General features: G+C 39.4%; 1 protein-coding gene across 1 annotated transcript in view; it reads left to right on the top strand.

Moving 5' to 3' along the window:
* The window catches only part of LOC111139282 (potassium voltage-gated channel subfamily H member 5), a 270,461-nt gene that overhangs the window by 81,319 nt on the left and 164,370 nt on the right, over positions 1 to 24,772 (top strand). The window contains exon 7 of the mRNA XM_022491521.1: positions 10,805 to 11,231. Coding sequence (XP_022347229.1) covers positions 10,805 to 11,231 — 427 coding nt within the window. The remainder of the gene's footprint in view (positions 1 to 10,804; positions 11,232 to 24,772) is intronic.

Here is a 24,772-nt window from a genome sequence, read left to right as displayed (position 1 = left end):
AGAGATGGGGGCAGGAGGAACACTGAGGAGGATGTCCAACAGTGCTAAGTTTATTCAAAGCATTAAGGCCATATATATAATGATAGGAGAAGCAATACACCTGTGCCTAGTTAAACAACCACGAGTTCCCATAATAAGTTTCACATTTAACTATAAGCAGACCTTGTGACGCCAAATGGCTGATGCTAGTACAATTGTTCCGTATTGATACAGCAAACCTGAAAGTAATTTATGAGCAGTATTAGGGCAGCAAGGACCAGCAACGAACTTTTGACCCCAACCGAATTGTTCTCATTTGTTTAGCAAGCATGTGGGAAGTCATGTAGGTGAGTGCACAACACATAGCACAGACCCTTTCTCAGTGCTACTCAACTTTTCCCATCCTAAACCTTTCGTTAGGTTATTCGGACTTTAAAGGAGGCACAAGTCAGGGCCTGGTTTGGTCCTCGTCTCAAGCTTTATTGCGGCCTCCCACATATAAATTGGCTAAAACAGATGGTATGTACAAATTATCAAAGTTGAGATCCTTCTCTAAAGCATACTAACTAATGCATGGAGTAATTAGGATTATTTCCCCATGGATGTCTTGGTAGAAGGAGTTGGAGATGTGAGTTTTTAATAAGAAGGAGACAATGGAATTGGTTATCTGGGTTAGAGGTGCAGATAACAAATGTACTTTGTAATTTTCTTTGTTTTTAAATTGTGTTCTGCAAAAGAAAATGGAAATGCACTATGTAGTCCTTCATGTACATAATCTCTCTAGAGTAAGAACCCAGCGCTTATCAAATGAAACTTATTGTTTTGTTGGTTTTTACCGAGTTGCCTTATATGGTGCTATCCATGAAGATGGAATAGCTATTAATTATTAATTATAATATCAATGGTGGAGGAGTCAGAAATTATGAAAGATTTATTAGTGGTTAGTTCATTCTTTAAATAATGTATTCATTCAGTAAATATTTGGCACTACATGCAAGAGAGTGTTAAACTACATGTGAGGAATAAGAGGATGAACAAAACATATACAGTCACAAACAGCAAATGTCATGAAGAGAATGTACGTGGTCCTTTGAGATTATATAATGAAATGACCTGATGTAGCCCGGACAGGAAAATTTCCCTGAAGAAGCAATGATTGAACTGAGATCTGAAGTATGAATAGATGTAGCTAAGCTAAGGACAGAGGGCATGAAAGTTTAGCAGGTGCATAAACCCTATGTTTGAGGGAGCAAGGCATTTCCAAAAGCTGAAGGTTGATGAAGAGTGAGCTTGAGAGTGTTGAAGGATGAGGTTAGAGTGGTAGACAGGGGCCACACCATGCAGGTCTGTGTAAACCAAAACAGATTTTAGAACAATGGGAGGCCATCATGTAATTTTAAACTGGGGGTGATTTTGAAAGATAACTCATATAGTGTTTAGAGCACATTGATTGGGGTCAAATAAATGTCTTGAAACTTATTAAGAAACATCTGTGGATCCAGGAGACAGATACTAGTAGCATGGTCTTAGGTGGTGACAGTGGAGATGGGGAGAAATGGATAAATCTGAGAGATATTTAGGAGCTAAAATGAATAGGATTTTAAGATACATTGGGGTCAGAGATGTCAGACCCCAGATGTCAGATGTCAGGCAAGAATACTTCTCAGTTTCTGGTTTGCTTAATCAAATGGCTAATGCTGACATTTGCTCAGATATTAAAGGAGGACCAGGGACATGGTCTGCAATGGGAGGGTGCAGTTTCTTGCAAACTCTATCTATCTATCTATCTATCTATCATCTTTCAGTGAGAGACACATGAGATGTTTAAATGTCTATGGGAAGAATGTAGTTGAAGAGGGGAATGGTCAGGATTTTGAGCAGAGTAGAGAAAGTTGGAAAAATAGTGAGGGCATTAATTCATAAGAAAAGCAGTAAAACTATTAGGTAGTTGTGAGATGGTTTGAGATTAATGATAATGAGTTTATAGTGGAACCAATCTGCCCTGTTCTATGTTCAAGATTATGACTTTCTTGACAGTTAACACAGGCATGAAGAGAGCTGATAATTGAGCTAGGATTTGGATTTTGATAGAAGTTATAATGAAGAGACAGAAATGTTAAGGAATTCAGGGTGTAAGGGTGTATAGTGTTATTGCCATTATGTGGCTGCATAAAGAAGAGAGTGGAGAATGGAGAGAGTTGACAGACTGATATAAAGTAGGTCTGTTGGTGGACTGGAGTTTCAATAAGGTTGAACTACGATTGCGTTGTAATTGGACCAGTTAGCTCATCAGAGAAGAGGAAATGGTCAGATAACTGGGTGGTTGAGTTCAAGACTTCAGAGCTGGAAAAATGTTTAGGATATGACAAATTTCAGATTATGACCATGTGATTGGGTATCCGAGGAAAAGTGGAAAGATTATTGGAGAGGAATTGGTAAAGAAACTGTGAAGCCAAGGTATTGGAAGTCTCATCTACATGGGTATTAAAGTTACTTAGAGGATGGGAAAATTTTAGGTGAGGTTGGATTTGAAAAATGTTTAGGAAATATGTGAAGTAATAACTTTGAATTCTCTATTTTCATGGAATCGTCATTGGCACGAATCTGTTCAAAGCAAAATAGTAACACATTTCCCAATATAAAAGATAAATAATAATCTAGCATTTGTATATTAAACTTTATTTTACATATCCATATCTTACCTATATTGGATAATCTTGTTAAAATGGGACCTTTATATCTAGTAGGTATATATGTTGTCCCCAGTGTTAAGTCATACCAAGTCTGAAATTCTATGTACGTAAAACACACGTGTTTTCCCCACATTTGTATCAGTTAGCTTTTCTCCCTGCATCACAAACTACTCCAGAACTTTGTGGTAGTAACAACCACCATTTCTTTAAAACTCACAAGTCTTTGACTCCATTAAGTGGTTCTGCTAACTTGGGTTAAGTTTAACTTATCTCAACTATGTTTTACCCATGCATTTGTGGTAGATTGCCGAGTTGCTTGGTAGCTGACAGATCTGGGATGGCTCAAATGGATGACTCAGAGGGCTGCTGCTTTGGTTTCTCATTATTCGAAAGCCTTATAGGTCTTCTTCACATAGCCAGTAGTCTGGCTTCCAAGACTGTGAGTAGAGGTGCTATCCTTCTTGAGGTCTAGGCTTAGAACTGGCACAGTGTCACTTATGCCACGTGCTGCTGGCCAAAGCAAGTCCTAAGGCCAGCTCAGACTCAAGGGTTGGGGAAATAGATCTCATCTCTTAAAGGTAGGAGTTGCAAAGTCACATTGCCAAAGGATGTGGATACAGGAAGGAAAATAACCACAGTCTTCCTTTTTTCTCCTTGCAAACAATCTACCACAATATCCTATGTGTGGGAATGCAAGATGTAGGTGAAACACTGTGCACTGGGTGTAACAAAGCCGTGTTTCTGCTGTCACTCCCACTTATTTGTCATGTATCCTTGGATAAGAAAGTACTTGGATCATCCCTTTTCTCTTTATAAAGCAAGAAGGGAAGAAAGTAGGAGAAAATATTAGCTTAGCCACTTGCCTACTGTCATTAGTGATGATGCAATGAGAGCACCGATTTGTGTTTTAAATGGCTTTATCTTTGAAATACATTGTTTTTATGCTAACAGCATCCCACATCTCTTTAATGTGGGAATCCATTAAAAATAGCAGGAGCTGAGAACTCAGAGATGTCTTCTGGATATTGTTTGTTGTGCTCCTGTGGCCTGAGGGGCTTGTCAAGTAAGGAAATTAGCTGGAAAGGTAGAAGGCTGACGACTGAAGGTTCTCCATTAGCCTTGCTGTGTTCTCTCTTACATTTCATGTGTTTGATATTCTCTTCCACCTGTGGGACTCCAGGGATTTGTATGCTAAGAGCTCAGAGGTGGGGATGGAGGCAGAAAACTGGTGGGCTTCAGAGGAGGGCACAGGAGTACTGGAAAGTGTGCAGTGAAATGAAGCAGACAATGAGTGAGCAGATAGAACTGGTAGAAAGTACAGGATCAAGATGTTGTTATCAAAAAGGTGGTAGTGCAGAAGGAGGGCGCTTTTTGAGGATTGGCCTTTGGAAGTGTCCAGTATTATTCCATGCGTGAAATTCAAATTTAAACAAGGAATTAAATATAGTTGTGACCCAATCTAAAGGTGAGAGTGAGTCACAAATAAGGAAAGCCTCTAATTTGAATACAATATTGAATATGACTCCCCCTCCTCAAAAAAATCTTGTGATGCAGAAGAAATCCTTAATCTGAATAACGTACTGTGATGACATGTAAACAACACAGCAGTGACTGCTGGATTTTCTAGAACATAACGTACTTAAAATGACAATTTTAAGTGTGGCACTCAAAGAGTTTTCACAAAGTGAGCACACCTAGTGATCACTAGTCCTATTAAGAAACAGAATGTTGGGGTGCCTGGGTGGCTCAGTGGGTTAAAGCCTCTGCCTTCGGCTCAGGTCATGATCCCAGAGTCCTGGGATCGAGCTCCGCTTCAGGCTCTCTGCTCCGCAGGGAGCCTGCTTCCTCCCCTTTCTCTCTGCCTGCCTCTCCACCTACTTGTGATCTCTCTCTGTCAAATAAATAAATAAAATCTTAAAAAAAAAAAAAAAACAATGTTTCCAGAACCCCACGATCCTCCTCATGCCCCTCATAGTCACTACTACTCCCCTAATTAAGGGATCCGCTATCTTGACTTCTAATTCCATAGAAGAGTTCTACCTATTTTTATACTTTTTATACAGGAAATCATATAGTATATAATCTTTTGTATCTGGTCTGTTTTGCTCAACATGATTCTTTTTAGATTCATTCTTGTTGTTGTATGTAGATAGTCTGTTCTTATTTATTTTTGGGTAACATTCCATTGAGTGAATGTGTGGTTATGTATTTACCGCTTACACTGGAGAAGGACATTTACGTTATTTCAAGTTTTAAGTATTTCATCAGTTTCTTTGGGTCTTTTTTTTCCCATTGGATATCCCTTCCTGCTTTGTTGAAAAGTAGTTATTATTCTATCACATTGTAAAAGCAAGTCATTTCACTTTGAGTTTTGGTTATAATGATTGTGTTAAATTCCCTTTGATACAAAACAGTGGAGAAAGAGAAAGTTAAAACAACTTTCCAAATAAAGCAGACTTGCCTATTTGCATATTATTCACTTTGATTAATAGTTTCTGATTTTATAAGTAGTTGAAGGGAACACTCTGGACGGATTCAAAGGTGAAATTCTGGGGTTGTCTTTGGGAGCAAACAGGAGTTTGGTTTGACCTGAGCACTATTGCTATGTGGAGGCATGGTGGGAAACATCTTGGCAGTGCAGATGGAGGTGGGCCTGGGAACCTTGAAGGCCTACATTGGATACTGTGGTTAATATGATATCTGTGATGAGTCCCTGGAGGGTACTGTGTATTAGAAAGATGAATATGGCATGGATTATTGGGGTTAAGGACAGGAAGACTGCACAGCCATTGGTGGTTATGTGAAATGCACTAAGAATCTGAGGGACAAGGTCTGAGTGATGCTTCCATTCATTCCTAGCTCTCTGACTTTGGACAAGTCATTTACTACGTCTGAGCTTTGGTGTCCTTGTATGAACAATGGATATAGGAATCCTGCTGTTGTGGGGATGCAGTGAGTTTGTCCATTTTAGAGAGTTGCAGACTCTATAGAGTTCTAGGCCCTCCACATACCCCTGCAGTGGGCCACAGCTGTGCCTGGGTGGGGAGAAGATGGTGGCAAGGTGTTTCATTTCTTTTATTCAGTCATGTAGAGAATGGCCACATATAAGCTAGTATTGCAGGTACTAATGTACTTAAATTACACATTGTGCTCTAGGTATAATACAGAGTTTCAGACTGAAGTCAGATAGTGAAGTGCTTAGAAGCAGGGAGTCTGGAGCCAGACTGCCTGTATTTGAATCTCAGGTTCTCTTAATAGCCGTGTGAATTTAGTCAAATTACTTAACCTTTCTGGGCTATGGTTTTTTTTTTTTTTAATTAAAAATTTTAAAAGAGGGGCACCTGGGTGGCTCAGTGGGTTAAAGCCTCTGCCTTTGGCTCAGGTCATGGTCTCAGGGTTCTGGGATCGAGCCCTGCATCGGGCTCTCTGCTCAGCAGGGTCCCTGCTTCCTCCTCTCTCTCTCTGCCTGCCTCTCTGCCTACTTGTGATCTGTCTGTCAAATAAATAAATAAATGAAAATCTTAAAAAAAATTTTTTTTAAAGATTTATTTATTTATTTAGAGAGGGTACATGCAAACATACAAGTTGGGTGGTGGGGGGCAGAGGGAGAGAGAGAATCCTGAATAGACTCCCCGCTGAGCCTGGAGCCCGACCTGGGGGCTCAATCTCATGACCCCGAGATCATGACCTGAGCCAAAACCAAAAGTAAGCTGCTTAACTGACTGAACCACCCAGGTTCCCCTAGGCTAAGTTTTAATAATGATACCTACCACGTCAGATTGTGTTGGAGATTAAATTAGTTAATGCATATAAGACAGAACCATAGCTGGGCTGTAGTAAGTGTTCAATATTATTGTGATTGTCTTTTCTAAGTAGCAATGATTGATCTTGCTTTCTGGTTGGTTTATTGTGTGGAAGTGTGTGGTACAGGCTTGATAAAATCTTTATTGTGTCCTTCTATCCCTGTAGCTCCAACTATGATTCAGGTTACTTCCTGAGGATTATGCAGAATGAGCTTAACCCTCATCAGGGCCCTGTGTATTTGAACACAATTAAAATGCCCAGTCTCCTTTTTTCCATTTCCTTCTATATTTCCCAATACAGTATTCTTCTGAGTTCTTCTTTTTGGGCAGTCCTCTGTTGAATATATATTATGTATCTCCTACACTTGTGGTGGTCATTAGAGATAAGGAGAATTTCTTTTTCCTACTCTTTGCCATGTCTTTATTAATGTAACTCAAAGTTACATTGCCTGTTTTGTTGCCTGTAATTTACTATTAAATCACATCGTGTCTATTATTAATTTTCCCTCCCTAAATTTACTCCATCCACATTTGCTTGCGCTGTGTAAGTCTTTTCATACATTCATTGAATGTATTGACTGCTGAGCATATTACCATCGACAGAGCTTTGTAATTGACACTAGATATATTCTTCAAGGGGTCTAGAGTTTCCTAAAATGTCATGCATGCAAGCTAGATTTGTAATAAGGTGTTTTGTGGTACTTGTTGTGATAGAAATGTGCAAAGAGTATATGATAACATAAAGGAAGAACTCTTAACTCTCACGGTGGGGGAGATAAAGGTATGTCAATGAAGATGGTGGGAGATGGTGGAGATGTCGGGGAAATGCACACAGAGGAGACAGTGTTTGTCATATACTGTAATTAAGATGCTAGCCACCAAGAGAGTGGGAGGGACAAACCCTTAAAGAAGAAGGAGCAACTAGTAACATGACGTGAAACAGCTGGGCCTCTGGGAACTACGCGTAGCTGAGTGTGGTTGGAACATAGAAGGCAGGTGGAGGAATTGGTGGGAGAGATGCTGACCAGATGGGCAGACAATAGATTCTGAAGGGCTTTGCATGTCATAGTGAGGAGTTAATACTTAACCCTATAGGTATGAGGTAACAGTAAAAATTGGAGAACCACAATAATAAATAGATATGATTTAAATATACATCAGACTCGTAGCCTGTATAGTGTGATCTGTGAATTAAAGAAGTAGGAACAGAGCTAAGGTGGCTGATGGAGAGGCTTTTCCTGCTACACAAGTAAGTAAAAACATGAAGTCATGATCAGAACAAGGCCTTGGGAATAGGAAAGAAGGGAAATTTTTGAGAGATTTATTAAGTAGATGTATTTTGAGCCCTTACTTACATCCTTTGATAACACAATAGTCAGCTGGATGTGGCAGGAGGCTCAGCCCTACGTCTGGGGGTTGGGGCAGGTAACAATGTCACTCACAAGAGTAGGGGATGGAGAACTCATTCATTAGGAGCAAGGGATTCCCTTTGGGACCAGTTACCTTTTGAACACCTGTGAGATATTTAAACAGAGATATGTAGGGGGTGTTTGGCTTCTGTATCAGTAAGTCAGGAGATGGTTTTGTGCTATGAAGTAGAATGGTGAATTCCATGTATAGAAGTCAGTTGAATCAGGCATATGGGCTGAGGATAATCATGATGAGAACCCTAACACATCACAGAAGCATGGAGAGGGGTAGCCCTAGAAAATGATTTTGAAAGAGATGTTAGTTGGAGAGTTGGTAAAACCCAGGAGGGAGTAGTTCACAGAACCTGTGGCAGAGTTTATAGTGCTTACAAAATATTTTGTAATGTTGAAGTAGTGTTGGACATGGCCATAAGAATGGTGCTTTTTGATTAAGTGGGGTTCTGAGCAGGTAACTTTCCGGGTAGACCAGCTCCTTTTGAAGAGCTCGGCCTGTGTCAGAGATCAGGGGAGGATGTCCTCCCAGCATTTGGACCTAGTTCTAGTAGGTCCTGATTCTCTGCATTCTGGTTGAGAGTGGTGACTGTTTTTTAGTTTGAATGAGAATAAAGATTTCCTCTGTTTTTTTCTTCTCTTTGTTTTTAGAGGAAAAAAAATCAGGTAGAAATGACTCTGCAGTTTTGTGTGTGTGTGTGTGTGTGTGTATGTGTGTGTGTGTCTGTGTGTATATGTTAAGAGAGAAAGAGAAGGAGAGGCAGGGAGGGGCAGAGGGAGAGGGAGACAGCGACTCTTCAGCAGGCCTCACACAGAGCATGGAGCTCAGTGTAGGGCGCAACATGGGGCTTGATCTCATGGCCCTGAGATCATGACCTGAAATCAAGAATCAGACACTGAACTAACTGAAGCACCCAGGGGCCCCTTCTGTGCAGTACTTTATGAGAAGTATCACAGTCCCTTTGAAATTTCAAGCTAACTAGACAACAACATCCACAACAGCACCAGGTTTATTTTTTAATTTAGTTCTGTTTGAGTTTGTCATGCATTTGGACTACGGGTTTCTTTAGAGCAGAAATGAGGCATATTTATTTTAGTGCCCCGAGGGCCTAACTCAGAGGTTGGCCGATAGAAGTGCTTAATAAATGCTTATTTTTGTCTTTGTTGTTCGTGATGACAAGGTTCCATTTCTGAAAGCTTCCAAGTTGTCTTGAATCTTCTTACCTTTCAAGATCTCGTGTCACTGAATTCTGCCATTTCGTCTTCTGAATTTTCATAATTCTTTTTTTTTTTTTCATAATTCTACTTTTTTTTAACCGCTTAAAGTTCAGTATCTGTTTTCTCCCCTCAAGTGTTCAAGCAAAATGAGAATTTATTTTAAGGCTGCATTGATGCCACAGCATTTGAGGGTAGGAACCGAAATAGAGCCAGACCTAAGGTATTGAGCCTGAGACAGAAAACTGTCAAAATGTTCCTGCTACTTTCATTTCCACAAGTTCTCTTGTTTCTACTTCTCTTTGTTCTCTCTCTTTCAAATATTTATTTTGAAATATCTCAGTCATATGCTACCATATGGAGTATAATATAACCAAATGCATTTTTTTAAAAGATTTTATTTATTTGTCAGAGAGAGAGAACACAAGCAGGGGGAGCAGTAGGCAGAGGGAGGAGCAGTTCCCTTGCTAAGCAGTGAGCCTGAAGTGGGACTCGATCCCAGGACCCTGGGATCATGACCTGAGCTAAAGGCAGACGCTTAACCAACTGACCCACCCTGGCGTCCCAACCAAATGAATTCTTAACTGTTTCATCTTAACTATCAAAAACCTTTTGATGCCAAAATTAGAGTCTTACTAATGTCACATCTGTCCCATTAAACCAACCAATTCCTCTGTGTTGGTAGTAAGGAAGCTCAGAGTGAGTTATGCTAGACTCCTTGTCTCCCCCTTGGGAGAAAGAATTGGCAATAACGGAGTCATAGACCTCATGAGGTTTGGAAGTGATGGTCCAATGAGAGGCTTCCTGATCACAGCTCTGTCTCCCCTCCCTGCATCAAGAATGAATTTATTCTCTTTCCCCACATGGCTTATTATATGCTTCCCCCCCAAAAAAATTACTATGGGACTTCCAGTGTTTGAAGAAAGTGTAGGCTGTATTCCATTTGGATAATGTTGTATTGGATTTAAGCTTCTCAGCAAAATATGAATTACCTTACTGCTGTTCCCTTATAGTATTCTTTTCTGTGACTATTGTTAGGGGATGATAGGATTTTGTAGATTATGTACCCATTTTATGTTCACCTCTTAATTTTTTCAGAACTCTACAAATTTAGTGCTTAGCATGACCGTGAGTCATGGTAAGAGGTAGTGGAAACAACAATGGCCCCTGCTCATTCTCCCCACATGCCCAGAAACATTTCCTGTTTGCTTGCCAGTAAGATTGGGATTCCTTTCTCAGAAGTTTGGTGCTCATGGTTATTATAAAGTGAGAAATAAAAATAAATGTTTTCAAGTAGAGGATAAGTTTTATAGGCAGACATAATAAAAGGCCTGGTTTCATCATCCTATTTCTATACTCTGTATATATTGCATTTGAGTAATTTTCTCCTTTGGTTTTTCCTCTGTGCTATTTATACTTCACTTATGAAGACAGATTGGATCTCCCTTAGCTAATGAAAAGTTGTCTTATTTAATAATTCAGAAATATCTTATTTCTTGGTGGGAAAAAATCTGCTTTTTAAAAAAAGTTTCTTTACCATTTCAGCATTTTTGTTGACTTAAAATCAGAGCTGTATTATATGTATGTTCTTAGCATATAGATGGGCAATCAGGTTCATAAAGGTAAACCATTGAATTTTTTCCCAGCCTTTTCTTTTCTGAAAGGGTCATGTCATTTCTTTTCTTTTCTTTAGGGAATCAGCAGTCTCTTCAGTTCTTTGAAAGTGGTGCGGCTCTTGCGACTGGGCCGTGTGGCTAGGAAATTGGACCATTACCTGGAGTATGGAGCAGCAGTCCTCGTGCTCCTGGTATGTGTGTTTGGACTGGTTGCCCACTGGCTGGCCTGCATATGGTATAGCATTGGGGACTATGAGGTCATTGATGAAGTGACGAACACCATCCAAATAGACAGTTGGCTCTACCAGCTGGCCTTGAGCATTGGGACTCCTTATCGATATAACACCAGTGCAGGGATATGGGAAGGAGGACCCAGCAAGGATTCTCTGTACGTGTCCTCGCTCTACTTTACCATGACAAGCCTTACAACTATAGGATTTGGAAACATAGCTCCTACCACAGATGTGGAGAAGATGTTTTCAGTGGCCATGATGATGGTTGGCTGTAAGTATCTTGTTTTTTCTTTTTAAAATTAGAAAATTATTGTTGTGGCAGTTTTCCAGACTCCATTCTCTAACAGGATTAAAATGAAATTACTTTGTCCTCAGAAAGGCATTTAATCCATATTACTTGCATTGGTTTAGTTTTTTATTCAGCCTTAGAAAATAAAAATGCAAAATAATATATTTTACTTTTTTAGAATATATTAACACATGAAAAACAGTGTGGATAGAGTGATACAAAAATCAGGATGGGAACTCTTTGATTTAATTCTGTTCACAGCATTCTATCTGGCAGAGCTCTTTCTCAGGGAAATCACCATCTAGAAAGGCAGCATCTGGCATATCCCATAGGTTTTGTTGGCAGTGTATTAAATTCCGAAAAAGCAGACGGGATATGATGGGAAATGCATAGTTTAGAAACCACTTTAGTTAGTAACTGAACTCTTGACTAGTGTTGATCTCAGGGCAGTTTTATGTTGGTTTTTACAATTAAGACTCAGAAAAAGTTTTATAAATCTGGTCTTCATTACAAACACTCTAGGTTGAATATATGCCTCTTTGAGAGAATGAAAAGATTAGTAAATACAAGCTCATTGGGCAATGATAAAAGTGTCCACTATTTACCAGGCATAATTGAGTACTAAATGTCCAGATGTTGTTCAAGGGAGTAGAATGTTCTCTAAAGGAGTCAAAGAACATGTGTCGTCCACTCCAACTGAGGTTGGATTATGTTAGAAGATCAAAACCTTAGGATCTCCTGTGTTAGGAGATACATATCAAAGAAGCTGTTTTAAAAGAAGATTTTGAGGGAAACTTCACCATCATTTACCCCTTCAAGTTGACTGAGATGATTTATCCAAGCCTAGTTCTGACCTCTAGAGTAACCATAAGATCATCGTACTAGAGGTATGACTAGTGTTACTAGGACCTGTTAAGCCTTTGGGTCATGATCTTTGGTTTGTGGATTGAGCTGTCCTTTCTGAGATTCCACATTACAGAGGTTTACATTTTGACACCGATGGGGAAGATGTTAGGAGTTCGGCAGTGTCAGATATGAAATGTCAATATCTTGGGTCAGTTTAAGGCAGTTTTCACATTTTCAGAGTTGAGGGCTTTTGATAGCTATTGGAGCACGAGAGTGTTGGCAGTTTGGCTTCCATCTCTCTGCATTCCTTCGTGCAGGTGCAGGAACAAGAACGTACGGGTTCTACTTGCTGTTTAGAGGTAAAGAGGTAGACTGAGAATGCCAAGTGCCGTCTGCTTCATAGGCTTTTAGGAGGAAGTATGTTCCTACATACAAAGAGAACCTGATGACTAATTAAACTGCTGTCTCCACAGCCAACGTGGTAAAATGTATTGGTGTGTTATAAATTCAGAAGACGACATTGTGTCAGATGTAATATTTATTACTATACTGCTTTTAGTATTTATATAATGCATTTTGCCTTATACTTGAGCTTAGTTAGAGTTAAAAAAAATATTTGGAAGCGATTATTGATTCATTGGAGGCAGCAAAGATAGTATAGAGAAGGCCTTTGTGCCCTTTACCTAGTTTCTTCTAATAGTTATATCCTGTATAATCAATCCAGCATATGATCGACATTGACACTAATACAATATATGTGTGTAGTTTTGTGTTGCTTTATCATGTGTTGATTGCTTTAACTACCACTGAAATCAAGATATGGGATTGTTCCATCACAACAAAAACCTTCCTTCCTCGCATTACTCCTTTATAGTCATACCCATTCCTTCCCCCAAAGCATCCTTAAGCCTTGGTAACTACTGTTTTGCTCTTCTTCTATCTAGTGTTGATTTTGAAAATGTTATGCAAATGGAGTCATACAAAATGTGACCTTTTCAAATCGGCTTTTGACTTTCAGTATAACCCCTTGCAAGCCATCTAAGTTGTTGAGTGTATCAACAGTTTATTCCTTTTTATTGCTGAGTAGTATTTCATGTTTGGCTATATCACTGTTTAGCTGTTCATCTATTAAAAGCCATTTTGATTGTTTCCAGTTTTTGCCATTACAAAGAAAGCTGCCATGAACATTTGTGTACAATTTTTTTTTTTTTTTTGGATGTAAGTTCTCTGTTCTCTGGGACAAATATCCAGGAAACAGATTGTTGAGGTGCACAATAAATGTATGTTTAGTTTTTAAAAGAAGTTGCCAAACTATTTTGTAGAGTGGATAGACTAGCATAGTTAGATTTTTCTTTCTTTTTTTCTCAAGATTTTTAAACAATAGGATAATGGGAAAATAAAATCTATATAGAGTTGAAGGTTAGCACTGTTCACTTTGTTTCTCAGGCCCCAAACCTAGGAATCATTTTACATTGCTGTTTTTCTCATTTATTACATATTTTCATAACAAGTCTTACTGCCTTTACTGTCAGAATACATTTGATTATTTCTCTCCACTTTCATAGCTTACCACTCAAGACCAAGTCATCGTCACTGGTCAGGACATTTACTATAATCTCCTATATGTTCCTTCTGTTTTTACTCTTGTCCCATAGTCTCTACTCAGAAGTGATGGATGGAGCTAAAGAGTATTATGCTAAGTGAAAAAAGTCAGAGAAAGTGAGAGTAGCCCCCTTTTAAAATTTTATTTTATTTTATTTATTTTCAGTGTTCCAGCATTCATTGTTTATGCACCATACCCAGTGCTCCATGCAATAAGTGCCCTCCTTAATACCCACCACCAGGCTCACCCAACCCTCCACCCCCTCCCCTCAAAAACCCTCAGTTTGATTCTCAGAGTCCACAGTCTGTCATGGTTTATCTAGAGTAGCCCCTTTTTTTTCCTTTTTTTTTTTAAATTTCTTTTCAGCGTTAACAGTATTCATTGTTTTTGCACCACACCCAGTGCTCCATGCAATACGTGCCCTCCTTAATACCCACCACCTGGCTCCCCCAACCCCCCCCCCCCCCCCCCTTCAAAACCCTCAGGTTGTTTTTCGGAGTCCATAGTCTCTCATGGTTTACCTCCCCTTCCAATTTTCCCTCAACTCCCTTCTCCTCTCCATCTCCCTATGTCCTCCGTGTTATTTGTTATGCTCTACAAGTAAGTGAAATCATATGATAATTGACTCTCTCTGCTTGACTTATTTCACTCAGCATAATCTCCTCCAGTCTCATCCATGTTGCTACAAAAGTTGGGTATTCATCCTTTCTAATGGAGGCATAATACTCCATAGTGTATATGGACCACATCTTCCTTATCCATTCGTCCGTTGAAGGGCATCTTGGTTCTTTCCACAATTTGGCGACCGTGACCATTGGTGCTATAAACATTGGGGTACAGATGGCCCTTCTTTTCACTACATCTGTATCTTTGGGGTAAATACCCAGTAGTACAATTGCAGGGTCATAGGGAAGCTCTATTTTTTTTTTTCAAAGATTTTATTTATTTATTTGACAGACAGAGATCACAAGTAGGCAGAGAGGCAGACAGAGAGAGAGGTGGAAGCAGGCTCCCTGCAGAGCACTGAGCCCGATGTGGGGCTCGATCCCAGGACACTGGGACCATGACCTGAGCCGAAGGCAGAGGCTTTAACCCACTGAACCACCCAGGTGCCCCGGGAAGCTCTATTTTTAATTTCTTGAGGAATCTCCACACTGTTCTCCAAAGTGGCTGCACCAACGTGCATTCCCACCAACAGTGGAAGAGGGTTCCCCTTTCTCCACATCCTCTCCAACACACGTTGTTTCCTGTCTTGCTAACTTTGGCCGTTCTAACTGGTGTAAGGTGGTATCTCAATGTGGTTTTAATTTGAATCTCCCTGATGGCTAGTGATGATGAACATTTTTTCATGTGTCTGATAGCCATTTGTATGTCTTCATTGGAGAAGTGTCTGTTCATATCTTCTGCCCATTTTTTGATATGATTATCTGTTTTGTATGTGTAGCCCTTTTAAGGTAAATACGAGCACACCATTTCTTTGCTTGAAGCCCTCCAATGTTTTCCATTGCACATAATATAAAATCTAGATTCCCTACCCTTCTAAATCTTCATGGTCTGGCTGTTGCCAAGTTCCATGAAAGTAGTGTCTTGGCCTATTTTTTGCTTCTGTATACTCAGCTTCTGAACAGTTTTTAATGCCATACTCAATCTCTGTTGTATGAATGAATGAAACTGAAGATGGCCTTGATGGTTAAAACGAGAATTTCCTGTTCTTGAATCCACTCCAGTTAGGTCTCTGATGAAGATACATGCTAGGAAAATGTGCACACTTCAGGTTTTTTCTCTGATTCCTTTGTGAAAGCCCCGAGTTCACCTATGTCTCCCTCTGGGAATGTAGTGGCTCCTATCACTGGATTGCTCCAACTCTTAAGTTTCTAAGCCCCTGATGATAAGTTCTAAGAGGATAGTTAGTGAAAGCACCAACAACCCTTTCTCCCACCACTTTTTATTCTCCACCTTCTGAATCTACCTGCATTGAAAATTTTCACGTAGATTGAGTTGAATTTTCAAAACTTCATTTGGTTCGTATTGGTTCCGTTCTTTCTCTACTTCATGTATGGCCAATTCTATTGATATATCTAAATGTCTTTCTCCTTCTTTTATCTTTATATAGTTCCTACCTTGATTTCAAGATGAAGACCTGGTCTTAAACTTGGTCCTTTTCTGAGTTTCTGCTATATTCTTTTAACACCTGAGCATTGGTTTTCTGTTTATAAACTGGTTTCTGACATTTCTTTTGCCTGTTGACTTTGGTTTTCTTTTTATGCCTCAAGTCCAGTCTCTATTGCCAGGAGTGTTCCAGGGAGATGTCTTTTTAATTTCCTTCTTAGTCTGAGTCCTTTAGTAATTTAATGGCATGTTTCCTTTGCAGCAACCCAAGAAGTTGATAGAAAACTGTCAAGACCCATGAAGTGTTACAGTAACGTTTTGCAATTCCAAAATGTATTAGACACACATGCTAAAATACCAACCAAGTGTGCCTGTTGCAGCTGTTTGTAATTTTAGTGTCACTTTTCTCCCTACAATAACACCAAGGAAAACAAACAAAGCAAACTATTACTGTTCCTAGAACCCAGTATGTGTTATCAGCCATAGATGGAGCTACAGATTTAGCATGTATGTCTGTATGCCTGTGTGTGCGTGTGCATGTGTGTGTGTGTGTGTGTGTGTGTGTGTGTGTGCATGTGTGTAAGGAGGGTAAAGGAAGAGGGAAATAGAAAACAGAAAGCTTCATGTTTTTAGTTGTGCTAAGATCCTAGTCAATCTAGAATTGAGTGGTGTTTGAGAAGTACCACTTACAATCTTATAACCCAGTAACTGAGAAAAATGTTTTATCAAATGGTTGATGGAAAAACCAACTGCCTATATTCTGTGGAGGAAAATGCCTGTATTCTGTGGAGAAAAATAATCACTACTTGTAAAATGATAGCCTATTCTTCTGGAGGAAGTCATCTAAAGTTTTCATGCCTTCTAACAAAATTGAGAAACATTAATGGCTGTAATTTCAGTTCCTAGGTCCTTTCTGAGCCCTCTTCTTTCATCAATAGCCTTTCCTCTCTGACCTTTAGGTCCTTTCACCGCTGATGCTGAATTGCTTGTGGACTCTGTTCGGAAACACAGTTTCAAGGTTCTCCTTGCTGCTGTCAGACAAATCTTCAGATAGAACCTATGACTGTGGTCTCCCTTCAGTCCCAGTCACCTTATGTTCCCTCTTGAACCTTTCTATGTCAGCAGGATCCCAGGATAATTCTTTTATCTGCTACCTGGGGATTTCTTAGACTTAAATCCTTTGTCCATCATTTGTCCAAGGTGGAGAATCTTCCTGCTCAGATTGTAGAAATGGATCTTCTCAACATATGTCTACCACCATGCATTCTTTATCTCCAGTCTGTCTGTTCTCAATTTGGGCATGCTCTATGTCTTGAGTAGAACTCCATGGCTTTGGTAGCAGCCATTATACTATCTCAGGATAGTATGCTCTCTCTCATTAGCATTTGTCCATTCACGAATGAACCCAATGACCCTGCTGATGTTCATGGACTTCACTATCAAAGGACATTTGTGAAAAGATATTTTTGTATTGCAACAGTTGTGGAAAATAACACACTTTTTTTTTTTTTTTTTTTTTTTAGGATCAAGATGTGGGTAATCTCTTTACTTATTTGCAGAGCAAATACTTCATGATACCTTCATGAAATGTTTTCTAATCCATTTCATTTATATAATCTTATTGAGCTCCTAATAGTTTTTTTTCCCCCAAAGATTAGCAGACTGACTAATTTTGCTTCTATTCAGAAAGCATCTTAGTGCACTGATGGTTTGTTTTGATGGCTATAAAACAAAGCAATATGAGAATGGAACTTTTCTGATATGATTATCCTTTTGTCTTAATGTATTTTTGTGAATCCTCTTCTATAGATTTATCAAGGAAGTAATTACTTAGTTTCTTCTTCATTACTAAACGATCACATAAATTGTATTTTACTTTAACCCAACCATTATAAAAATCTATATACTGGCATCAGTCATTATAATTAAAAAAATATATAAGGCATGAATAACTTTTTGCTGTAAGTAATTTGTGTCTAGCCCTAAATTTCTTGCTCCCTCTGTTTTGTTCTCTTGCTTTGTTTTGTTTTAATACACAGTTAAATACATTAGTAATCATGTAGACAGCATATTTTAGATAGCATATTTCAAAGGACTGTAAGACTAGACTTTGGGTACTTGTTTTATTTAAAAGTGCTTTTTTCTTTTTGGTCTTTCCATTGTTGCCTGCTTGGTTGCTAGGTTGAGGCAGCCTGATTCATGTGGTATATATGGCAATCAGAATCTGTCCTGGTGGGATTCCATGCAATTAAGTCTTTAAGAGTAAAACAAAGCAAAACTAAAAACTATAAATGTGAAAACTGCTGAGATTTAATTGGAAGATAGGCAGGTAGTCCTAGTAATGCTAATCTGCAATTTTCAAATAGGATGTAATTGATGATAGCTCAAACAGTCTAAGATCTTTGTGTAATTGACTGATACAGTTTATAATGCAGCAGCAAACAGTTTAGCACATTTAGAAGTATAGCAGGACCATCTGCCAGTGGCTTGTGTATGAGGAGAAATTCAGATCTTTGTGTGGGTGGTTAAGCCACCAGGGAGCACTTAGTTACATACTGGTCACTCAGTAGCATGCAGGGGAGACCAATGCCACGTATCTTATTCTCCAGTTGATGATCTAATTTAGCATTCTCTGTGGAGTTCAGATAAAAGCCGAGCTGGGATTATAGGCATTGCTTTCAACTCTTTCTATCTAGAGAAAGGAAATAAATAGAAAATGGTGAGACCCAGAGATCGGAAGAATATGGAATAAGTTGAGGGCTAAGGATTATGTGACCTTGGAGAGTCTTTGAATCTCTGGGTTTTAGTTTTTTCAACTGTGTAATGCAGGAGTTGATACAAATGGGTTTTAAGGTATCTTTCAGTGCCAACATTTTATATATCTAAGATTCTGTTAGTGCAGTTATGCCTCTATTCATAGAATTGGGCTATTTATTGGAATGGGGTTAATAATGAAAAGGAAGAGATGTCACAATTTTTAGGGCTTTTCATGTATATTACATACCTTGTTTTATGGAGAGTAAGATGCATCTTGTATGGAATATATTCAGGGAAGAGTTAAAAGAGAACATGGTCAGGAAATATTGTAGAGAACAGAAAATGTGCTTTTGGAAAGAAAAGTGTTTTTCAAATAGAAATTAGGCAGAAAAAGACATTTGCTTTAGGACATAAGAGTGGGGCCCAGGGAGAAGTCTGTATTCCAGGCCAGTGGGGACACTGAAGGAGTTTGGCCCATATGGATATCCAGGCATGTTTAAAAGTGAACTATTAGGGGCACCTGGGTGGCTCAGTGGGTTAAAGCCTCTGCCTTCGGCTCAGGTCATGATCCCAGGGTCCTGGGATCAAGCCCTGCATCGGGTTCTCTGCTCATTGGGGAGCCTGCTTCCCTTCCTCTCTCTCTGCCTGCTTCTCTGCCTACTTGTGATCTCTGTCTGTCAAATAAATAAATAAAATCTTAAAAAAAAAAAGTGAACTATTAACTAACTGGAATTTAAATAAAAACTTGGAAGAAAAAAAATAAATGAAAATAAATATTAAATAAATGCTTCTAAAAATCATAAAAGTGAACTGTTGTCCTTTTCCAATATTAAAAAAATTACGGATCTTAATATGAGACTTCAGATGACTGAGATACAATATTAAGTAACATGTTGAATTTTTTCTTGTCCTTGCTGTTGTGGTGTAGGTAGGAAGTGGAGTGTGAACATGCTGATTTTCATTTCTGGTTTTAGATTCAGCCAGATGGAGAGACTTTTAAGCTTAATGTTTATTTTGGAAACTGGGTCAGTTCTTTTTGTCTGCTTTACCTCTGCTTGTAAAAAAGATTTTTTTTTTTTTTTTTTTTTGGGTCTCTTCTTTAATGAACTGAGTATCCTGTGAGGAAAAACATTTTGTGGAACACAAAGTTCAGGGTTATAAGTACCTTTTTTCATGGTTTGGTAGTTTCAGATGTATAGTCCAGTAGTTAGAAAAAGACTATGTGATGTGCACTTTATTCCCTGTTTCTTATTCAAAATAGAACTTGTATCTTTTGCAGGAATGTTCTTTTAGACTCATGTTTCTTTTTTTTTTAAGATTTTATTTATTTATTTGACAGATAGAGATCACAAGTAGGCAGAGAGGCAGGCAGAGAGAGAGGAAGGGAAGCAGGCTCCCTACTGAGCAGAGAGCCCCATGCGGGGCTCGATCCCAGAACCCTGAGATCATGACCTGAGCCGAAGGCAGAGGCTTTAACCCCCTGAGCCACCCAGGTGCCCCTAGACTCATGTTTCTTTTTATGCCTAGTCACATTTTCACAAAACTTCTCAGATTCTCTAAAGATTGAGTTTTCCCAGAAAACAGGAAATTTTCACAGTGGCCTATTAACTAGCCTGACCTCTTTGAAAAGACTTGGTCTCTGGAACTACCTTGTGTCTCTGTATCACTCAAAATTATTTAATTCATCCAGCATTGTCCCAAGTGTTCTGGTAGTATTGTTATTAAGGAAACAAATTGGATAGTTTCTTAGTTAAGTGGTATGGTGAGTTAATTTAGTGGTATGGTGAGTGTCAGACAAGAGAATCACTGAATTGTTTCTTTTTCTCCCATTCCTTCCATCCCTATTCCTACTGCCAATCCCATCCCTATCCCCATCCCCACTCCCATCTCCATCTCCATTCCCATTTCCATCCCTATTGCCATCTCCACCCCCATCCCCACCTCCACCCAGTCCCCATCTTCATCCTAATCCCCATACTCATCTCCATCCCCTTCTCCATCCCCATCTCCAACCCTTCTCCATCCTTATCCCCATCTCCATCCTCATCCCCATCCTCTTCCTCATATCTCTCTTCATCCCCATCCCCATTTCATCTCCATCAACTCCATCCTCATCCCCACCTCTACTCCCATTTCCATCTGCAAGTCTTTCCCCATCTCCATTCCTTCTTCATCTTCATGTCCATCTTACTTCTCTTGATGCTATGAGCCAAGAGCTAAGACTTTGAACAGATGAATAAAGAAGTTGGGCTGAACTATAAGGCTGGTAAGAACAGCTGTATTTCTCCCATTTGTCCTATTTGTCATTATATATTTAGCATCAAGCATTGTGCCTAGTTGATAGTTAGGCTCATCAAACATAATTTGATGAATAAAAGAAGTTTATCTAGCTTATCCTGAACAATGCAGGAAGATTTCTAGGAGGAAGTGATTCTTGAGCTTAGAATACAGAAACACATAGGACTTGGGCATTTTCTGAAATACAGAGAATATATATGAAAACACCAGTAATGAAATGGCTTGGCCCTTTTGTAGAACTCCATGTATTTCACTTTGACTTGAATGGAAAGTAGATGTGGATGGGGAGGAAGGAAGGTACTAGGATGTCAAAAAGTCTTGCATAGCTTGGGTAAGGAATTTGTCTTTTATCCTAAAGGTTGTGGGAAAAATAAGAACTTTATTCTTCAGTGTGGAAGATGGATTGGAAGAGATAAAGCCTGTGGGCAGAGAAACCAATTAGGAGGCTGTTACAGTAACCTGAGGTGGTAGGGATATGGAGGATGGTATACTTTCAGAATTGGCAAGTTGTTTTTTTTTCTATAAAAGGACAGGTGACAACTATCTTAGGCTTCGTGGTCTGTAAGCCTCTGTTGCAACCACTCATCTCTGCTGTTGTAGTGTTAAAGCAGGCAGAGGCATAAATAAAGGAGCCTGGCTATGCTCCAGTAAAGCTGTAAACAGGTGGCAGGCTAGAGTTGGCATATTTGTAGCTTCCCAAAGTCTAGCTAGGCAGCATGGTTTATGAGAAGACCATGGACTTCAGAGCCAGAGAGACCTACGTTCACTTACTAAGAATTTACACCAATTATCTAAACCATCACCTGTAAAATGGAGATCCCTACACTGCAGAGTTATTTGGAATACTCAAAAATAGGTTGTACATAAAATTCCTGAAATTTTTTTTAAGTTGTTGTTGGTGGGTGGATAAATGTGTCAAGTATGGTCAAGAGAAGTGTCAAAAGAACTTGTAGATTTTGGCTAATTCAGCTGAGTGAATGACTACATTTTTCTCTGAGATAGGAAAGAAGAAGCAACCATTCCTGGGGGGCAGAGAATAGTTTTATTTTGAACGTGTTGAGGGTGAGGTGCCTGCAGGTCATTGGGTTGATGATGTGTGTTAGGTTAGACAGTTAAAAGTATGTTTTGGGGTTCTAGCGATGTGAGGCATGGTGAGATCTTGTGAATCAGGATGTAGAGAAAGTAACTGATGCCACGAGGGTGCAGGGTAGAGTCAGACTGAAGCTGGTGGAGGGTAGCACTTGAGGAAGGAGAGCCACAGAAAGGTAAAGAAGAGAACTGAGAGAGGTCAAAGAAGAAGAGTTTGCAACATAGAATAAAAGAATGTCAAGAAGGAAGGGAGAACTGCAACATACATGGGGCAGTGAGTCAGGAGGTCTGGTTGGCATCACGAGGTCTTTGGTGACCTTCCACAGTAGTTTCATTGGATAGTTGAGGGGAGAGAACCACATGGAGAATTTGCCTTTATGGGATCTAAACTTTTTTTTTTTTTTCGGATGAAGGAAAATAATTTTATCAGTAGTCATTAACCTAGTGCAGGTAGAGTATACTTAAAAAGTACTTTTCACTGCCACTGATGCTTTTTTTCTGAATCACCATTCAAGTTCAACAAAATATATTTAAGTTAGGCTATTAGATATATTACATATACTTGGAGTTTTCATGTTATAAGATAGGAAATAAAATTGACTTGTAAAGAAGTTTTTATGAAATCCTGTTTTCTAAGAATAGGGATTTTAGTAAGGGAAGAATTTTATTTATGAGATTATATGGCAACCTTCCAATAAATTTGTGTTGATTCCTATGAATGTGTTTCTTGTCCAGGATAAGTTGTTACCTAGTAGGTGAATTGTGTTCTGCTAGAGAAAAAGCTCTGGGGGCCTAGATGATCCTTATGTATGTGATATCAAGGATCAACTGATACATGATTTTTTTTTTTTAAAGATTTTATTTATTTATTTGACAGACAGATCACAAGTAGGCAGAGAGGCAGGCAGAGAGAGAGGAGGAATGATACATGATTTTAATTTTGCTGGAAATAAAATGCAAAATTTTTCAAAAATTGAAAGACTAACAAATCCATATATGAATATATTTAGAATTTGCTAAAATAAGAAGGCCTTTTGTATAGATTTAAGAATTGCTCTGGTATCCTCAGAGAGGGGATTTTATTTGGAACAACTTCTAAGCCAGTTCCTAAGTGACTACTTCTTACCTATTAATATTTACATACATTGTGATGACTGAGTTAAGCCTCCCTGGGAGTAAAGGTGCCAGGTGCATGGTTGTAGCTTTGGGCTACGTGATTGTAGGTAGAAAGATTTTTATGGGATGAGAATTATGTTCAGGTTGACTATCAGGGAGTACTGGTGGCTTTAAAAATATCCTCTCTGAAGCTCGTTCTCTGGAGCTACCCTTTTAGATGCGATCCTTTTTAAAGTTGAATTTATGTTTAACAACCCCCCGAAGTCTTAATCTGTGAAAGTCTAATTTGGGAGCCTTACTGATTTAAAATAAATGTAAGGGAAGGACAATTAAGCTCATACCTCTAGTTAGACTTTGCCAAAAGAAATGGGTGTTCTAATGAGAATTGGGGGTAAGAGCTATTGACCGCGGGGCCTTTTCTTAAACTGAGCCGTCTATGACTTTGCCTTTTCAGTTCCTTTCAGAAAAGGCCTCAAAGAACCCCCATAATAGGTGCGTTTCCCGACTCCCTTCTCTTCACAAGGTCTGGCTCGAGAACGTTTTTCCCCCATCCCAGACATGCACCAACATTCGAGCATCCATCATCCTTTCTCCTGTTGCTGCACTGTGTGTTAAAAAATTCCCAGCCCGACTCTACTTGCCTCTTTTGTTCGTGTATCAGGACTGCTGAGCATGGGCTGGCGTAAACCGCAGCTATGTGAACAGGTGCCAGGAAAGTGCGTTGTTCATGATCTTACAAATCTTGGCTTATTTTAGGTCATCTCCCTCTCACATTTTGCTGAGTAGCTATTTTTGTGCAACTCTTAACATGTTTTCTTCCCACCTCTCCTCAACCTCTGACTGTGCTTCTTCATTTCAGGAGACGGCTTTTCTTTTATATCTCTGAGAAGGAAAGGGTCATTGCAGCAGATGTGCATTCCTGGACTTTCCCGATCCTGCTACAAAGACGGGTGGAGGATGGAAGTGGCTCTGGAGTGAGGGGGCAGCCAAACCACACAGGACCATCGAGGTCCAAGAAGTGACTTTTTTCTGGGTCACATCGGCAGGCGTTTGAGGGTTTGGGGCCAAGGAATGGCAGGATTTGTCTTGTGGTTTATAAAGATCAATCTGGCTGCTGTGTGGAAAACAGACTGTGGGATAGAGGATGGGAGAGGGCAGACAGGTTATTAGTCAAGGTAAGAGACGATGGCAATGGAGTTAGAATTGGTTAGGTTCTGGACAAATGTTAGGACACACAACATACAAGGGCATGGGAAAAAGCAAGGATCAGGATTTCATTTCAGGCTTTTGTTGCAAGCAACTGCTGTGCTAAGTGGCAGTGGTCCCTAGTTAGGTTGCGTGGGTGGTTTGTGTGTGAGTCTGGAGTTGTCTGGTTGGTGCAGGGTGTGGTCGTGGATTTGTTTTGTCTCTCGATGTTTTGTTTCCTCCAATGGTTTGCCTTTGTTTTCCTGTTTTCATCTCTCTAGCTCTTCATGGGCTCTTTCTCATCAGCCCATAATCATGCTTACGTCTATTCAATCCTGAAAAAATACATACATGTGAATAGAACACTCGAATTTGCACTCTCCTTGCCTATGATCTAAGCACCAGTTCTCCTCCTCCTTCTTCTTCTTCCTCTTTTTAAAGCAAGCTTCCTAAAGCACGTGTCTTCACTTTCTTATCTTCATTTGCTATCTATTAAAAGTGGACTTCCCCTTCCACCATT

The sequence above is a fragment of the Enhydra lutris genome, unplaced genomic scaffold, assembly GCF_002288905.1.
Source record: "Enhydra lutris kenyoni isolate GAN:26980312 unplaced genomic scaffold, ASM228890v2 scaffoldscaffold4, whole genome shotgun sequence".
Classification (NCBI taxonomy): domain Eukaryota; kingdom Metazoa; phylum Chordata; class Mammalia; order Carnivora; family Mustelidae; genus Enhydra; species Enhydra lutris.
The sequence above is the reverse complement of the archived record's forward strand: the minus strand, read 5'-3'. Positions and strand labels throughout refer to the sequence as shown.